This window comes from Pelodiscus sinensis, chromosome 6, assembly GCF_052426305.1.
Source record: "Pelodiscus sinensis isolate ZL-2025 chromosome 6, ASM5242630v1, whole genome shotgun sequence".
Taxonomy (NCBI): Eukaryota; Metazoa; Chordata; order Testudines; family Trionychidae; genus Pelodiscus; species Pelodiscus sinensis.
In genome coordinates this window covers 30,474,856-30,492,805 of record NC_143057.1, presented here as the reverse complement: position 1 = coordinate 30,492,805, position 17,950 = coordinate 30,474,856, and the positions used below count along the sequence as shown (strand labels likewise).

The window sequence follows — 17,950 nt, the reverse complement described above, 5'->3', positions numbered from 1 at the left end:
CTGGTGCCACTATTGCAAAATAACTACTCCCCAGAGTCATTCAAACTAATTCCTCCCCAGTTCTTCTTGGGGCTCTAACGTGAGGTAGCGCATTGACATTAATGAAGCCTGCCTCGGACTGATTTTGAGGCTTCCCTGAAGTGGGGACACTATTTCAATTTTGTAAAATCAGGAGTTAAGTCAAATTTAGTTATTTTGAAATAATATCATAGTGTAGACATGGCCACAGTGTGCAAGAATCATAACTCGGGGCAAAAGGGTGTATTCCTCTCCACAGTGAAGAAGGAGGAGAGTTTTATGAGCTTATGCTGGACAGCTCCCTGTGTAACACAACAGAGTATAATTTTGGGGTTTACACTCTAGGGTCCTTAGCTGAAGCCTTCCAATGCAGAGGCTAGTCAGAGAACCTGCCTGCACATAACTGCAGCTTGGTCTGTCCCTACCTGTGTGGATAATGGTGAAAGTGTAGGCTAGAGAGGGTTTTGCTGCTTGTCACAGCAGTAGGATATAAAAGGGAATCCAGATTATTGGGTCAAAAGGATGACTGTGGTACCCCAGTTCCAAGTAGCACTCCAAGAGAATCTATCACAAATAGATTATAATAGTCTATAATTGTACTTTTTTTTGCTATGCTTTTTCTTTTTTTGTAATAAAAGATCCATAAGTGTTCTCCACTACATTATTAAGATGTTCCTTTTAAATCACTTAAAGTCAAAATAGGTTTTCATTTTAGGCTCTGATGCTTCAACTTATTTTGCATGCGGTGCATGTGCAATGACTTTAGGTATGAGCAGTTTCAGGGGAATCACTGGGACCACACATGCTTAAAGTTAAAACACGTTTATATATGTTTGGTGAATCAGGGCCTTCAAAGGAAAGGGCTTGTCAAAAAACTCAGTGTGTGGAAAGCTCAGGTGTGGGCTATGAAACTTGTAGTGCATATGGCCAGTAGCACAAGAAAAGCTAGTATGCTGTAGAGTCATAACAATAATTTGTCATGCACTAATTTTCCATGGAAACAAGCTCTAAGTAATTTTTATGTATGATCATGCTTTAAGACACAAAAATGAGTTAGTCTCAAAGTTTTTCCACTTTTGTCAGTTCTAGAAAAGAAAGAAAGAAAGATCATGACATTTACTGAATAAAAAAGACTAATAATTTTACTAGTGCATCACTATGAATCACAAACCTACAATAGTTTTTTAAATAAAACCCCACATATGTCATTTTCTAAAGCTAATTAAATGTAGGGATAATCAGGACCTTTAAATATGCAGTTTAACTATACAATGCACATCTAAATTAATTTGTAATACACTAATGACCTGATTTTCTGAGGTTCTCAGCAATGGTGACATCAATGTGTAATGGGTATATCCTGTCATTAGTCTTCCTATTGCTTTAATGTATCCATCTCACACAGCCCTGTTCCTTTTGGTATTTCCTGAGTCTAGAATCATAGAATCATAGAATAATAGGACTGGAAGGGACCTCAAGAGGTCATCGAGTCCAGCCCCCCGCCCTCAAGGCAGGACCAAGCTCCGTCTACACCATCCCTGACAGATGTCTATCTAAAAGTCTAGATCTTCATCTCCTTCTTCTTCACTTTAAACTCCCATTCTGCAGCTACACTCTCTGTCTTGGCTCCTCACAATCTTCCCAGTATCTAGACAGGTATTTATTTAATATGCTCTTAAAAGTCTTATGAGATTCCACAATCTCCCTAGACAATTTATGCCAGTGCTTATGCACTCTTACACGTAGAACACTATCCCAATATCCAACCTAAACCTCCCTTGCTGCAATTAAAGCCCATTATTTCTTGTCCTATCCTCAGATTACTAAGAACATTTTTTATCCCTTCCTTTTGTAAAAATATTTTTTATGTACTCGTAAACTGTGATCATGTCACACCTCAGTCTTTCCTTATTGCTTTTGAAGTCTCTGTTAATTGTAACTCCTTTTTAATACATTGTAATTAAAGTGACTCTATAGTGTAACTGAAACCCCATTTTAAACTTTGTACAGCCGTAACTCTGTAAAGTTAGGTGATGAGCTTTCGTGGTCCAGACCTACTTCCTCAGATCAAATTGTGGAAGAAAATAGGCATGACCATATATACCAAAGCGATACGATCAAAAAAAGTGAACACATATAAAAAGGACAAATCAAATTTCAGAACAGAGGGGGAATGGGGGGGGTAAATGTCTGTGAGCTAATGATATTAGAGGTGATAATTGGGGAAGCTATCTTTGTAATGGGTAAGGTAATTAGCGTCTCTGTTAAGACCCCGGCATAAAGTGTCAAATTTAAGCATGAATGACAGTTCAGAGGTTTCTCTTTTAAGTCTGGTGTTAAAATGCCTTTGAAGCAGTATGCAGGTAATCAAGTCATTGAGACAATGCCCTTTCTGGTTGAAATGGCAAGAAACTGTTTTTTCTTTATGATGCTGTCTGATATCTGTCTTGTGTGCACTGATTCTTTGGCGAAGCATCTGAGACGTTTGTCCAATGTACATAGCAGACGGACATTGTCGGCACATGATGACATAAATTATATTTCTGGATGAACAGGAATATGTGTTCTTGATCTTATAACTGAATTGGTTAGGTCCAATAATGGTGTCAGCAGAGTAAATATGTGGACAAAGCTGGCAACGGGGTTTGTTGCAAGGAAAAGTTCCAGGGTTGGTATTAGTGTGGTATGTCCTGTGGTTGTTGGTCCTGTGGTTGTTGGTAAGAATCATCCTGAGGTTAGGTGGTTGTCTGTAGGAGACTATGAGTCTGTCTCCCAGAGCCTTTCGGAGTGTAGTATCCTGTTCTAGTATAGGTTGTAGTTTACTGATAATGTGTTAGTCTTTAAAGTGCTACATAGTCCTGTTTTTTGTTTCAGCTAGACTAGACTAACACGGCTACATCTCTATTACTATTCTGTAAAGTTAGGTGTGTCTGTATGTAACCTCACTTAAAACTGTGACTGTGGGTGCATGTGTAATGGGATCAGTCCCTGAAGCCAGCCCATCTTGGTGACCAGCTACCAGTGCCACTTTGATAGCCAAAGAACAATGCAGACGACCCATGAAAAAGAACCCACACAAGAAAGAGAGAGAGAAAAGCCCCACTAAAAAAAAAAAAAGATCAAAGTCACATCTGCCATTAACTGATGATTCATGGTCATACAGTGTCCTGTGGCAGTGGGACAGCATGAGACTAAAACATATAGAAGATGGGTGCAAAACCACAGAACCGAGTCTGTCGATTCTATGATCATCCTACAGGAGCATTTGTGCACACTGACACGATGCAGCTTCCCTCCTCATGTCTAGACAACCTGGCCAGAAGAACAGAATAAGCAAATGAGACTGGTAATTATAGCCCATCCATAGAATTGTGTGTATGAGTGTGTCTGTGTAGTGGATAATTTTAGTAACAAGAGTCTGCTGGTTCTATTTCTCTCAGTGCAACAAGCTGTCCAATTGCTACTAACTCCTTTGGTGAAAACAGGAACAAAAAAGTCATTAGCACTTCTGCCATTTCACATGTTATTGATTCCTCCCTCACACACATACCTCTCATATCTTGTCCTTAGTCTTCCTTTTGCTTTTAATGTATCCCTGCATCACTCTCTCAGGTTCCCAGTGAAAGAGTACAGGGGGTGGCTATATGGTCTCAGGGCAGCTTGGATTCAATTATACTGCAAACACTGGGGCACTGTCTGTGATTTTTACTTTTGGCAGCCCCTTTTATTCATGCAGATACTGCAGGGGAAAGGCAGTCATCTTGACCTATGCCTTCTGTCCTATTGAAAATAAAGGTAGAAGGCAGCCACTGACAGAAAGGGAAAAAAATCATGATGAAAAAGCAGCAGAGGATCACAAAAAGCTAAAACCCCTTCCTGAATAGCAAAATCATGAGATCTGGCTACGTTAAATTTTTTTAGCTAGCATTTTCTTCCTAGGCATCCCGTTTCTGCACTGGGACCTTATTGAAAGCCTGTTGATTTGAGTGCCCATTTGCGTTTTAAAACTGTATTCCAGCACACAACCAATCTATTATTGCAACTTAAGTGGAAAATAAACTGATTATATATCTATTTTATTTGCATATAAAATGTCCTGAACTGAAAACCTATTAAGGTTTATAACTGGTGAGTAATTTCTTGTATCAAGGAGCTCAAAGGGGGAATTTATTTAAGTCACCACTGTAACGTTTAAGGTTTGAGAGTCAATATGGATCAAAGTACAAAAGTTTGGATGCTTATGCAAAGCTTATCCGTGTCTCATACAAGCTTCCTGAGTCTACATAAATGAATAAGAAATGAATGAGATTTCCAGTACTGCTTGATTTTAATACATTGAGAGAAATCAGTATTTCCTACCTTATTGTCAGTTTTGCTCCATATGGGTCAATGCAATGTTCAGTGTCCTGAGATAGGGCAGACTTTGCCGGGCTAAGTCTGTGGTTGGTTAGATTAATAATGTTGTTAGGTGAGTTGAGGGTACCAGAGTTGTAGTACCCTGTGTCTTCAGATAGTTTGCTGTCCTTTTTCTTTGGTAGTGAGGTGACAGTTGTAAGTGACTTGTCTAGTTTTGTAAAGTCCAGCTATGTGGAAGTGTGTGTGGAAGCGTTTTTTTTTTTTTTAAATCAGAGTCTCTAGTTTTGAGAACTCCTTCTTGATTTTCTTCTGTTTGTTGTATAGGATACTAATTATGTGGTTCCTCGGTTTCTATCCAATCACACACTTAGCCTGGCAGAAGAGCCTGTTCTATCTCAGGGACTCTCTTTCTACCCTACCACCCCCACAAACATGATATAATTCTGTGGTGATCTAGTAGCCTATTTTCACCACCTCCAACTGAAGGAGTATTTCCAAGACAACACTGAACATCATGCTGATCCATAGGATCCCTCCTACCAACCCTACAAGAAGAAGATTTCATCATGTATGTAGTGTTCTCTCTAAGCTTTTCCATCCATGTACAGAATAAATTTTGTTATGAGCACCAAGGCATGTGCAGATGTGTGCCGCCAGTAGAAACACACACTGCTGGCTCTAGGCACTATGGGTGCTGGGCTAATCAGCTGGGTGGCAGTTGAACCTCTCCTGGGCACCTGCACAAGCGCTCAGCTTAGAGGGAACACTGCATGTATCCTTCCTGATGGTTGAAATGACAATCTGGACTTCAACATAGATTGCTTCCACAAAAGTGCACAAGCTGACATTGTGAACAAACACCATCGTGTGACATAATCTCAACCATGCCAAATGCAATGCTATCCACAGCCTCAAAACCAACTCTAACATTATAATCAAAGAGGCTGACAAAGGGGGTTCTGTGGCCATCATGAATAGGTCAGATTACGAATAGGAGGCTGCCAGACAACTCACCAATACCGCATTCCACAAGCCTCTTTCCTCTGATCCCACTGAGGAACACCAAAGGACAACATCTGCTCAAGAAACTCTCTGCTATAGCTCAGGACCAAATCTTCACAAACACACCCTCAGAGTCCTGACCAGGAGAATTTTATCTGCTACCCAAAATCCATAAACCTGGAAATCCCGGACATCCGATCATCTCTGGCACCCTTACAGTGGGATTATCTGGCTATGCTGACTCTTTCCTCAGATCCTGTGCTACTAGCACTCCTCGCTATCTTTGAAACATCACTGACTTCCTGAGGAAACTACAGAACATCGATAATTTTCCTAAAAACACCCTCCTAGCCAGCATGGATGTGTAAGCTCTTTACACCAACATTCCACACAATTGGTACCAATGCACACAAGAGATCCACTTCCTGGACACTATAGTACAAATAAATGATGGCCACATTAACACCACCTTATACTGGAAACCTATTGACCGCTATTGTTACCTATATGCCTCTAGTTTCCATCAAGAACACATCACATAATCCACTGTCTATAGCTAAGCCCTAAAATACAACCATATTTGCACCAATCCCAAAGACAGAGACAAATACCTACAAGATCTTTATCAAGGATTCTTAAAACTTATATGCCCACCTGGGGAAGTGAGGAAACAGAGCCAGACAAGTACCCAGAAGTCAACTACTTCAAGACAGGCTCAACAAGAAAAATAACAGAACACTACTTGTTATCACCTACAGCCACAACTGTAAACCCCTCCAGTACATCACTGACAATCTACAACCTGTTCCGGAAAACAATCTCTCTCTCTCACAGGCTTTGGGAGAAAGTCCAGTTCTTGCCTACAGACAATCCCACAACCTGAAGCAAATCCTTTCCAGCAGCCACACATATCACACCTCCGATACTCATCCAGGGACCTAGCCCTGTAACAAACCCCGTTGCCAACCCTGTTGTCCACATTTGTATACTAGCAATATAATCACAGGACCTAACCACATTAGCCACAACATAAGGGGCTCATTCATCTGTACATCTACTAATGTGATATATGCCATCCAGTGCCAGCAATGCCCCTCTGCCATATATATTGGCCAAACCGGACAATCTCTGTGACAAAGGATAAATGGACACAAATCAGATATTAGAAATGGTAACACACATAAACCTGTAGGGGGACATTTTAACTTACATGATCACTCAAATCATGAATTTAAAAGCAACCATTTCTTCTACAAAGAATTTCACCACACATCTAAAAGATAGACTAGAACTGGAATTCATTTACAAATTTAAAACTGTTACCCTGGTCTTGAATAAAGACATTAACTGGTTAATACGTTACAAAGCCAATTTCCACTGCCTTTAACATCCACATTTTCATATAAAAAGCTATGAATGGGAAATATCCAGCCCACTTAATTAACTTCATTAACATGGGTCATAAAATTGATAGGTACTTCTTCTGCTGTTATATGTATCTTAGATTCTGTTATTTCCATTCCTATTCATCTGATGAAGTCGGTCTTACCCACAAAAGCTCATGATACAATATATATGTGTTAGAATTGCTTCAAGAGGATCTCACTAAACTAGGTGATTGGGCAACACAATGGCAAATGATTTTCAATGTTGGTAAATGCAAAGTAATGCACATTGGAAAAAATAATCCCAATTATACAGACAAAATGATGGGGACTAATTTAGCTACAACTACTCAAGAAAGAAATCTTGGAGTCATTGTGGATAGTTCTCTGAAAACCTCTACTCAATGTGCAGCAAAACTCAAAAAAGCAAACAGAATATTAGGAATCATTAAAAAATGGATAGAGAATAAGACAGAAAATATTGTACTGCCTCTATATAAATCTATAGTACAGCCACATCTTGAACACTGCATGAAAATGTGGTCACCTCATCTCAAAAAGACATATTGGCATTGGAAAAGTTCAGAAAAGGGCAACAAAAATGATTAGAGGTTTGGAATGGGTGCCATGTCAAGAAAAATTAAAAAAGCTGGGATTTTTCAGCTTAGAAAAGAGGAGACCAAGGGGTGATATGATAGGGGTCTATAAAATCATGACAGGTATGGAGAAAGTGAATAAGGAAAAGTTATTTATTTGTTCCCATAACACAAGAACTAGGGGTCACCAAATGAAATTAATTGGTAGCAGGTTTAAAACAAACAAAAGGAAGTTTTTCTTCACTCAGCGCACAACCTGTGGAACTCCTTCCCAGAGGATGTTGTTAAGACCAGGACTTTAACAGGGTTCAAAAAAGAACTAGATACATTCATAGAGAATAGGTCCACTAACACTTATTAGCCAGAATGGGCAGGAATGGTGTCCTTAACCTCTGTTAATTAGAGGCTGGAAATGGGTGACAGGAGAGGGATCATTTGATGATTACCTGTTCTGTTCACTCCCTCTGGGGCATCTGGAATTGGCCACTGTCGGAAGACAGGATACTAGGCTAGATGGACCTTTGGCCTGATCTAGTATGGCCGTTCTTATGTTAGTCTCTAAGGTGCAACAGGGCTTCCCCTCTGAGACTTTTTAGAATTGAAAAGTTCCACAACACGTTATGAGCCAGATTTGTAAAAATCTCAGCAGCTTCCACTGAGACATTTGCTGAGAATGTTCTGAGCTCTTCTGGAACTTTGGCCCTATCTGTCCTTGAAGACAGTAAGTCACCCATGAAAGATAATTTGGAGAGGGGAGGAATAACCAAATCTTTTGTTTTCCTGAAAAAAAGTTTATGTTTGTATTCAGGTGAACCAAAGTCCTACAGATCAAGTGTTTTATTGAAACTTCTTCAGTACCTATCCCCTCCTCAAAGATAATTAAAACAAAAGAGAATTAAATGTACACAACTATACACAAAACTATGTTTCTAAAGTAATTATAGTAGAGATTCCATGCACACAAATGTAACTAACTTTTGACATTCCCCTTCACACACTGATTGAACAACGCTGTGGATTAAGGCATTAAAAATTAACATCATATGCAGTAAGACAAAATATTTCTTACATGAAAAGGGTCTGAGTTGTAGTCACTGTGAGAACCACAACTTTCAATTCCTGACATTTCTTCATGCAAATCTCAAGCATAACATTACACATCAGACACAAATGAGAAAAACTATGAAGTATTCTATAGTGCTATGACAGTCCTGACAAAAACAATCTGAGAACTGCCATGTTTGCATATCTTACAGCAAAATGAAATTACTATATAGTCTGAGTGTATAAAAAAGTGGCTACTGTAAGAATCAGCTAACTCTTGGACTTGCTGGTGAGGTTTTCAATTAGACTCTCAGCTAAGTGAGAATGAAGACTGTATTTTAGCTAACATTGAAAAATAGGTTTCTTTGCAGTTATCTAGACACTGCATACTAAGGACTAAAAATGTCATCTGAGTATTACAGATGATCTTGAACTTTTAAAAATACTGTCACCTTTATTTTCTTAATAATTCAATGTTTGCTGAAAATTGAACAGCTGTAATCAGTGCAAACCAACATCAATCATTTATTGGAGAGTGAAATTCCTAAACACTGAATTGTGACTATGAAAGGGCTTATTATCACATCAATATAGATATGTTTCTTGATGGGTTTATATTTACCAGTAGGACAAAGGTTTATTATATACCTTCTAACAAAATGCTGCATTTAACCATATTTATATACTTTTATTAGAAAACTTATATGTAGCCCATAAATAGAAAAGGGGGAAACATTCTAAATCAAGTTTAATGAACTTAAGATGCATAGCAGGAATGGGTGAATTGAACCTCCGGCAAGAGTCCAATCCCCAAAGAGTAAACATATTCCTTACTGTTCTATGTTTTTCCATGAGCAAAATGAGACAAAAGTTTTAAATATCAGACAGAGACATACCTTTCTAATATACTGTACATTGTTTTGTCCTTCTCAGGAGGAATTTAGAAAGCAAAAGAGAATGATTTTAGAGAGTTTTCAACACATGAAGTCTCAAAAGTATGCATCAAGCATACCTAAGTCAATGTTTTGGGATAATTTCCTGTCTTTTGACTATACCTGTGTAGATGTCATGAACGGGCCCTGGTGATCGTCCCATGGTATTGTCTGTAGCATCAAGTGGCGAAGGAGCTGGTTGGAGAGGCTGGATAGTGAGGCAGTCACTGAGGATGTCCTGGTCAAGCTCTGAGCTTGATCGCAACTGAAGCACAAGAGATAAGAAGGAAAAACCATAGTCACAGGAACATTATCACAAAGACATTGGGCAGTGATAATAAAGAAAGGCCAAGGAGTTAGAGGAGAAAACTGAGTGAGAAGGGTTCTTTTATAAACAATTGTGAGAAATGACTGTTCCATTACAGCGGTGATGCTCAAAATATGGGCCACAAAGCATCTTCATGGCCCCCAGAAGGATTTCATGCTGGGACTGAGCTATTTGTGGCTTCATGCAAAGAATCTAAGGTGTCTGCCGCTTTTCAGGATGAGTTTCATTATCTTCAATTCTTAAAAACCCATTGAACCATTCCCCACTCTGTTAGACCAGCTTTAAGCAGCATGATTCCTGCTTTACATTGGCATGACTTATTGACTTCACTGGGTTTATAATGCTGTAAAACTGAGGTAATGGAGACACAGGCCCATATATCTATAGCATCATGACTACATGAATTACAACAGAGACAAAGAACAATTAAATAATAAATGAGGAGGACTGTGATCTTTGTAAGGTATGCATGTTTTTTTCTGGAGCTTTTCTAAAGCATAAGGTATAAGAAAAATTGAAAGAAAACAAAACAAGTTTAGTATGATTTCTGGAAATCAGTTCTCATTTATCTCCCATATTTACAATATGCTCAAGGGCCCAGATGTTTTTCCTGCTGTAGCCACGAACCCCGTCTGCTTTCTATTACTTACTAGTTCTTATGCCTTTACTGCTATCAATACGGCCTTTTATGATATTAAGTGCATGTGTACTCCTGAGGCCAAACATACTCAAATTCTTTTCATCCATATATTTCTTAACATAAGAAGCACAAATGGTGCTAATTTCTATGGAACATTGATTCATCATGATAATAAAATAAAATAATAATAAAACAAAGAAAACGTCCCTTTCCAAGAAAGATTTCAAGTCAATGTTTACACAGGGTTAAGATTTCCAGAGATTCATGTGTAAAATTGTTTATTGTTAATTAATTGTTCCTTTTTACTTCATAGCATGAAACTGGTCACCTTTTTCTTTAGGAACCACAACTAGGTACAATTATGGGGTGAGTGGTTAACGGAACAGAGAGAAGTATAGTTTGGGTATTTGCACATTAGATTTGCATGTTAAACAGAAATGTCAACCAAGCATACACAAAGTACATTACACACATTTTTCATTATTTTGCTTTGTTTGAGACATGTGTTTTCTATCTGGCACTGGGAATGATTCCCTCAGGACAATCAATGCTAATACAGCATTTTCTAACCTGGCCAGCAATTGGTAATAATTCTTATAAAAAACTTTGGAAGGAAGCTGTGCTCGCTCTCTCTGCAGAGGGTTCTGAAACTATGCAATTATCTCCCAGAAAGACCACACTGCATTCATTACATTAGGCTCACATTTGGAAGGATTTCTTCACAACTTGAGGACTAGAATAGAAAGTAACATTTATTTATAAAATGATTCTGGAGAAAGAGGCGAATTCAGCACTCAGTTGCACAACAAAACTATAAAGAGGTCAGTCATGAGGCTTACTGCATACCTTTGCAGGGAAACACAAGTGTTAGGAGAATCCTTTCTTCTAAACTACACTGGAAGAGGGAAGGGGAGAGAGGAGAAGAGAAACAGCTGCCACTGGGTTTGCTATTTGCCTTCCTAAAAAGGTGGTTAGGAAACAGGCAAGATTGTCTGGGCAGCCTTGTCTCCACCCCACTAATGTATCAGACAATACACCTGAGCCTCACCAAGGGCTGGGAAAAGTAATGTGCGCCAGTAAAAGGGCTGGCACAAAGGATACTCTCCCTGGAGCACAAGAAATGATGATATCACTGTTTCAGGAGGTCAAAAAGATGTATTTCCTGAAAACTTTTTAAAGAAAAAAAAAGTAAAAAATGTCCACAGAATTTGTCAGGTTTCCATAGAAAGTCTGAAAATGAAATTTTTTATTTCTTTTGTTGAAGACTAAAATTGATTTTCAGCGTTTCTTTTCTGAGTAAAGCCCAAAAAATGCTGATAAAAACAGAAATTCTCTCATGAAAATTTCTGGTTTTGTCAGCCAGCCTATTTAAAAAAAAAAAAGTTCAGAAAAATGCTAGCCAGCTCTATGCTGAGAATCTCATTTCTTCTATGCTTCAGTGAGAGCATAGTTACATGTGCCCCTTAATCAGACTCGGTTATAGGGATATCACCCATATTTAATCTAGTTTCTGAAACAACTGGATTTTGATTTGAGTATATAATATGACTTATAGCAAACTTGCAAATCAAATATATTGTATTCATGGCTATGACACAATCCATCTCATATGAGCATGCAGCTAGCCACCTGGGCACTTTAATTGTGACTCAAAACATGCCAATCATTCTACCCTTCAGCAGAGAGGCAGATATGGTCTCTAGCAAGTTATCTTGCTGAGTGATGAAATCAATGACAGACATTCTTTGAGTACAGAGATTTCCGGTGTGCCATTTCTTGGCCTGAATTCATGCTTGGCTCAGGTGCAAGTAAACAAACCAGCTGCTGAGCTGCTGCACAACTTTCCTTTATGAAATATTTGTTCCAAATGACAGATTTTCAACTTTAATAATTAAATCACCCAGAAGACTTGACAAGCTCTGTACTTAGAAACTTGAGCTGCTTCCATCACAAAATGGGGATTTCTTTTAATATATAAAAATAAGGCACTGTCAACAGTGATTTACATTTATTTTTTTCCTGTGACAGTTCTGTTAACGTTTATAAGCTCTCAGAACAAGAGATGGAAATTCTACTCCTGTTATTTTCTCATTTTAGATATGATTGAATAATCACCCAAGATTAAACGAGTCAAGTAGAAGTAATTAGGAAGGAATAAGACCCAGATTCCACTATACTTGAGTCTAAAAGCAAAGGTATTATGTTAGTTTTATTTGAAAATATGTCGCGCATCAAACTACTAAGAATTAAAGACCTATTGTTTTGCATTTCTCTAAGCAGTGTGTTTTATCTGCATTGTGTGTGTCTCGGCACAAGCTTGATAGGTTCTTCTTATTCAACACGAATCAGATGCCACAAAAAATGTATTTTTATGAAGAGTTTTGGCCATGACAAAAGTAGTTTAGGATTTTTTAAATAGGATTAGTTTTTACCAAATCGTTTTACATAGGATCGTGGTAACTTCAAAACCTTGCCCTCGATTCAATAGTACTATAGCATTTTAACTTCTTCATAAAGACTGGGCCTCCTACCATAAAAACCATAAAAACTTACCAATTAAATAATTAATATCCAAGAATTTTCAAGCTAATTATCCTGAATGCAAATTGTATGGGCTGCATGTACACTTTCATTCATAACAATAGATCTCCATGTATAGGGTCAAATATCCATAACAAATATAGCCACTTGTCTTTGTACTTGTTAGGTTTACTATGGTTTAAATGGCAAAATACAACTAAATATCAATATTTTTAACGGGGAAATTCTTTACAATAAAATAAATGAAATATCATAGTATTAAAAACTATTTTTCTATGCATAAAAAGCAAGTTGCATAAATAATGAATCAATAATATTAACAGCCCCAACTGACAAGGACTTAGTCAATATTTTTAAGTATGCCTATCACTATCGGCCTGGAAAATAGTAGTGAAGGAAGTAAAGCATGATCCTATCTTTGCCTCCACACATTTTTTTTTAATTTGTCAAGGAGACCATCCAGAAATTAATATTTGCCTGCAATATTGCAGAGCCAGATCTCATACCTGCTAGCCTAGTGGCACTGAGAGTACACCAAACTGACCATTGGAAAAATAAAAATTAAACATGAATCCAAACCTATGTAAGGGTATTTACTCATGCTATATGTTTGCAAGGTAAATTATATGCTGCTCTCACACAAGAATTTCCCCAAGATCTAACACTACCATGCACAGGACTAAATCACGCTGACAGTGGAAATTCTGCAAGTTTGTATTTCCTAAGTTTGTTCCTAATTCTTTCACCCAGAAGCAATAGACAGCTAGGAAACAATATAGAAGGAAGGGGTCTCTGTCCTGATCAGGGTGTAGCTACAGGTGAGCCTGAGTGGGCTATGCAGTGCCATAACTAGCTAATTTTGCACCTGAGGCAAGAATATAAAATTGCGTCTCCTCATGCGTATATATTCATAGTAGTTATTTCACAGAAAAAGAGAAAATACATAAATAAAACAACACCACCACCACCACCACAACGGTTATTTAAATGAGGCAAACTCATCAATAATTGTGTTGAAATTAATATTATTCTCTACCCTGACCCATAGAACCCAGGTATGGTAGCTCCCAAACCCCCAGCTCTAATCACACACCCCTAAGACCTAGAGCCACTCCCCTAGCAGAGGTGAGACAAGACCCAGGAGTCCTGGCTCCCAGCCTGACACCCCCACCTTACCCCCTGCACCTCTGCCCTTGTGCAAGGCAATGTGAGCCCCTTCTCCCCTGGCTCTGCACCTGGGAACTGCGCTAGGGCACCTTAAGGTGGCGCTTGGTATGGCTGAGCCAGTGCCCAGCCTCCACTTGGAAGCAGCTGATGCACTGGGCAGCTGCCAGGGCTGGTGACTGTTGGATCGCGGAGCGGCAACATGCAGCTTGACGTGTAAATTGTGGGCTGGCCGATGCTAATGGGTGGGGGAGGGAAGCGGCGCTGTCTTAAAATAATTATTTTTCCATATTATTTTTCTGCACCCTCTCAGCTATGCACCCGAGGCAAGTGCCTCACTTGCCTCGCCCTTCTTACAGCCCTGGGACTATGGCCCACCCAGTTAGCATCAAGGCCCACTCAAATCAGGGCCGGAGGGCCCCCTCCCAAATTGACAGGCTGGGACTTATGATGCCAGCTGGTTGCTCATCAGCCTGGCCCCATCGCTCTTCTGTAGGTGCCGTGTGCTGCTGCCCCAGTCTCCAGCCCAAGCACAAGCCATGCAGGGGTGGGGAAGGTCTCTCATGGGTGAAAGTCCGGGCAGGGCAAACGCGGGAGCCAGCAACTGTGGCAGCAGCAGCACGTGGCACACAGGCAGATATTGAGCTGGGATTAGGATAGGTAGGTGGAGTTCAAACTCCAGCGGGGTCCCCTTTGTGTGCCCCAGGTGCCTGCTGAGCTGTAAGTGGCGGGTGGGGATAGGAAGGTCTCCCATTCCTCCTGCCTCTTATTGCCAGGGCGTTGGATCCCTTCTGTACCGCCTCTCCTTCCTGTTCCTCTTCCCAGGGCACTGGGCAATCCCCATGGCTCTGGGTCACTGGATCTCTCCTGCACACCAAATCCTTCCTGTCCACCTCAAGGTGCTCCATCCCTCCCCACACCCTCCATTACTGCCTGCCGACTTTTTGTATCCCAGCAGTGCCACTGGTCCTGATGCTCTTCACCTCTATTCAATCACCTGAGATCTGTGCAACTTTAAGAGAGAGATTGTTTTAAACAACTTTTGTTCTCTTTTCCAATTAAAACTCTGGACCAGTAAACAGAATAGAACTTAACAGGTGAAATAACCTAAAATCTACTGAGAATGGCATTCAGTTCAGCAATAAATAAAATGAAAATAAAAAACACTTTATATTTACTACTCACACCCCTAGCTCATACTGAAAACAAGGACATGTCGAGAAAATATGTTTATTTCTGTAATCTTTCCTAAATCAAGAAAAAAACACCCTAAATACTTCTTGGACTTTTGTATCAAAGATCAAAATAAAAACATCTCGTATATGTATACTAAGTTATCATAGGCTATTAGTAGATTTTTAAGGTAATAAAATACTTTGGTTTTGGAATAGCTATGCAAGATAAGAAGCATTGCTTTGTCAAGACTCAAGAATGTTGGAAGGCGAAAGACTGAACTGAATTCTACCATTATTGTGTATATAAAACATCATTTTCTTAAAGATCATTGTAGTCTAATAAGCGCATTGAGCAAAGCACATTCTTTTTTGTCAAATAATGATAAAGAGCAAGTACACTCTTTGAAGGAAGAAATTTCAGGATCTCACAAAACCAAGTGATTGGGCAATAAAAGGGCAGATGAATTTTAATATTGATAAATGAAAAATAATGCATGTTGGAAAACATAATCCCAACTGTACATATAAAATATTATTTCCACTCCTATTCATCTGATGAAGTGGGTCTTACCCCACAAAAGCTCATGCAACTATATATTTGTGTTAGAAGAGCTTCAAGAGGTTCTCACTAAACTAGGTGATTGGGCAACAAAATGGCAAATGATTTTTAATGTTGATAAATGCAAAGTAATGCACATTGGAAAAAATAATCCCAATTATACATACAAAATGTTGGGGACTAATTTAGTTACAACAACTCAAGAAAGAAATCTTGGAGTCATTGTGGATAGTTGTCTGAAAACCCCTACTCAATGTGCAGCAGCAGTCAAAAAGCAAACAGAATGTTAGGAATCATTACAAAAGAGATAGCGAACAAGACATAGAATATTGTATTGCCTCTATATAAATCCATGGTACTCCCACATCTTGAATACTGAACATAAGAATGACCATACTGGGTCAGACCAAAGGTCCATCTAGCCCAGCACCTTGTCTTCCAACAGTGGACAATGCCAGATACCGTGAGAGAGAGTACAGAACCGGAAATCATCACGTGATCCCTCTCCTGTCATCCATTCCCAGCCTCTGACAAACAGAGGCTAGGGACACTATTCCTACCCATCCTGGCTAATAGCCAGTGATGGGCCTAACCTTCATGAATTTATCTAGTTATTTTTTGAACCCTGTTAAAGTTCTGGTCTTCACAACCTCCTCCGTCAAGGTGTTCCATAGGTGGACTATGCTCTGCATGAGAAAAACTTCCTTTTGTTTGTTTTAAAACTCTGGATGTGGTCACTTTATCTCAAAAAAGATATCTTGACATTGGAAAACATTCACAAAAGGGATACAAAAATGATAAGGTTTGGAAAGGAGAGATTAATGTGAGGAGAGATTAATAAAACTGGGACTTTTCATCTTAGAAAAGAGGAGTCTAAGGGTAGATATGATAGAGGTCTATAAAATCATGACCAGTGTGGGGACGTAAATAAGAAAAAGTTATTTACTTGCTTCCATAACACAAGTGTTAGGGAGTCACCAAATTAAATTAATAGGTAGCAGGTTTAAAACAAACAAAATAAAGTATTTCTTCACACAACACATAGTCAACCTATGGAACTCCTTGCTAGAGGATGTTGTGAAGACCAGGATTTCAACAGGGTTCAAAAAAGAACTAGATAAATTCATGGAGGATAGGTCCAATAATACTTATTAGACAGGATGGATAGGAATGGTGTCCCTAGCCTCTGTTTGTCAGAAGCTGGGAATGGATGACAGGGGAAGGATCACTTGATGATTATCTGTTCTGTTCCTTCCCCGTGGGGCACCTGGCACTGGCCACTATCGGAAGAAAGGGAACTGGGCAAGATGGACCTTTGGTCTGACCCGGTATGGACATTCTTATGTTCTTATGTATGTTCAGCTGGAACAGAGCCTGGGAACCTTCTATAAATCAGAAAATCATACTGAAGCTTTGCTTTTTAGGAAGTCAATTAGAAATCCAGTGAGATCTGCCTTAATTAACCATTCACTGGATCAATCAAAATTGCTTGGTTAAGAGCAGTTGACATTTAATAAAAATTGATCAAAATTCTACTGCATAAGCTTGTGGATCCTTTGGGATAGTCTTTTAAAGTAGGAGATTATTGATTAAGCTTTGTCCCTTATGTAACTTTAACTGTATTATAGGTGCTCACATGTTCATAATGGAAGATTCCTTCCCTCTGCAGTCTAGTCATGGAAATGAAAACAAAGGAAGAAAACATACAGACACAAATAAAGACACACACAGCTTCATACAGAACTCACCTTTGATAGTTAAAGCCATTCATACTTCCACCATCTTACATAAAATACTGCCTACAACATATAGAATCCCTCCCATTCAAGTCCCCCCCCCTTTTTTTGTGTGGTGATTCCATAAGGTTCCTGGTCTTTGTTCACACTGACCAGCAATCTAGTATGGAACCATGTCATAAAAAAAAACAACAACCTTCCTATACTACTTTGTATCGGATTAACTTGGAAATATATACAGCTATTGTGTGTTATTGTCTAATGGCTAGTTTCTCTGGATAAATGCAACCTGACAAAGAGCCCAGTTATGCTGAATAATTGCTCTGCTCCTCTGAAAAGAAATGTGCTTAGCAGATCTCTTTTCATGTGAGTGGAGTATCTTCTAAGTAGGGTAACAAACATGTACTATATCCATCTGGAGCTCCTTTGAGAGTGAACTCATCTTTTTTCCTTTGTTATCTGTAAAAAGATGGT

At 39.1% G+C, this 17,950-nt stretch overlaps 1 protein-coding gene across 2 annotated transcripts in view; it reads right to left on the bottom strand.

The window, feature by feature from the left end:
* The window catches only part of GLIS3 (GLIS family zinc finger 3), a 299,994-nt gene that overhangs the window by 69,586 nt on the left and 212,458 nt on the right, over window positions 1-17,950 (bottom strand). For both annotated transcript variants that reach the window (XM_006115134.5, XM_025180729.3), the window contains one exon: window positions 9,457-9,598. In XM_006115134.5, coding sequence (XP_006115196.3) covers window positions 9,457-9,598 — 142 coding nt within the window. The remainder of the gene's footprint in view (window positions 1-9,456; window positions 9,599-17,950) is intronic.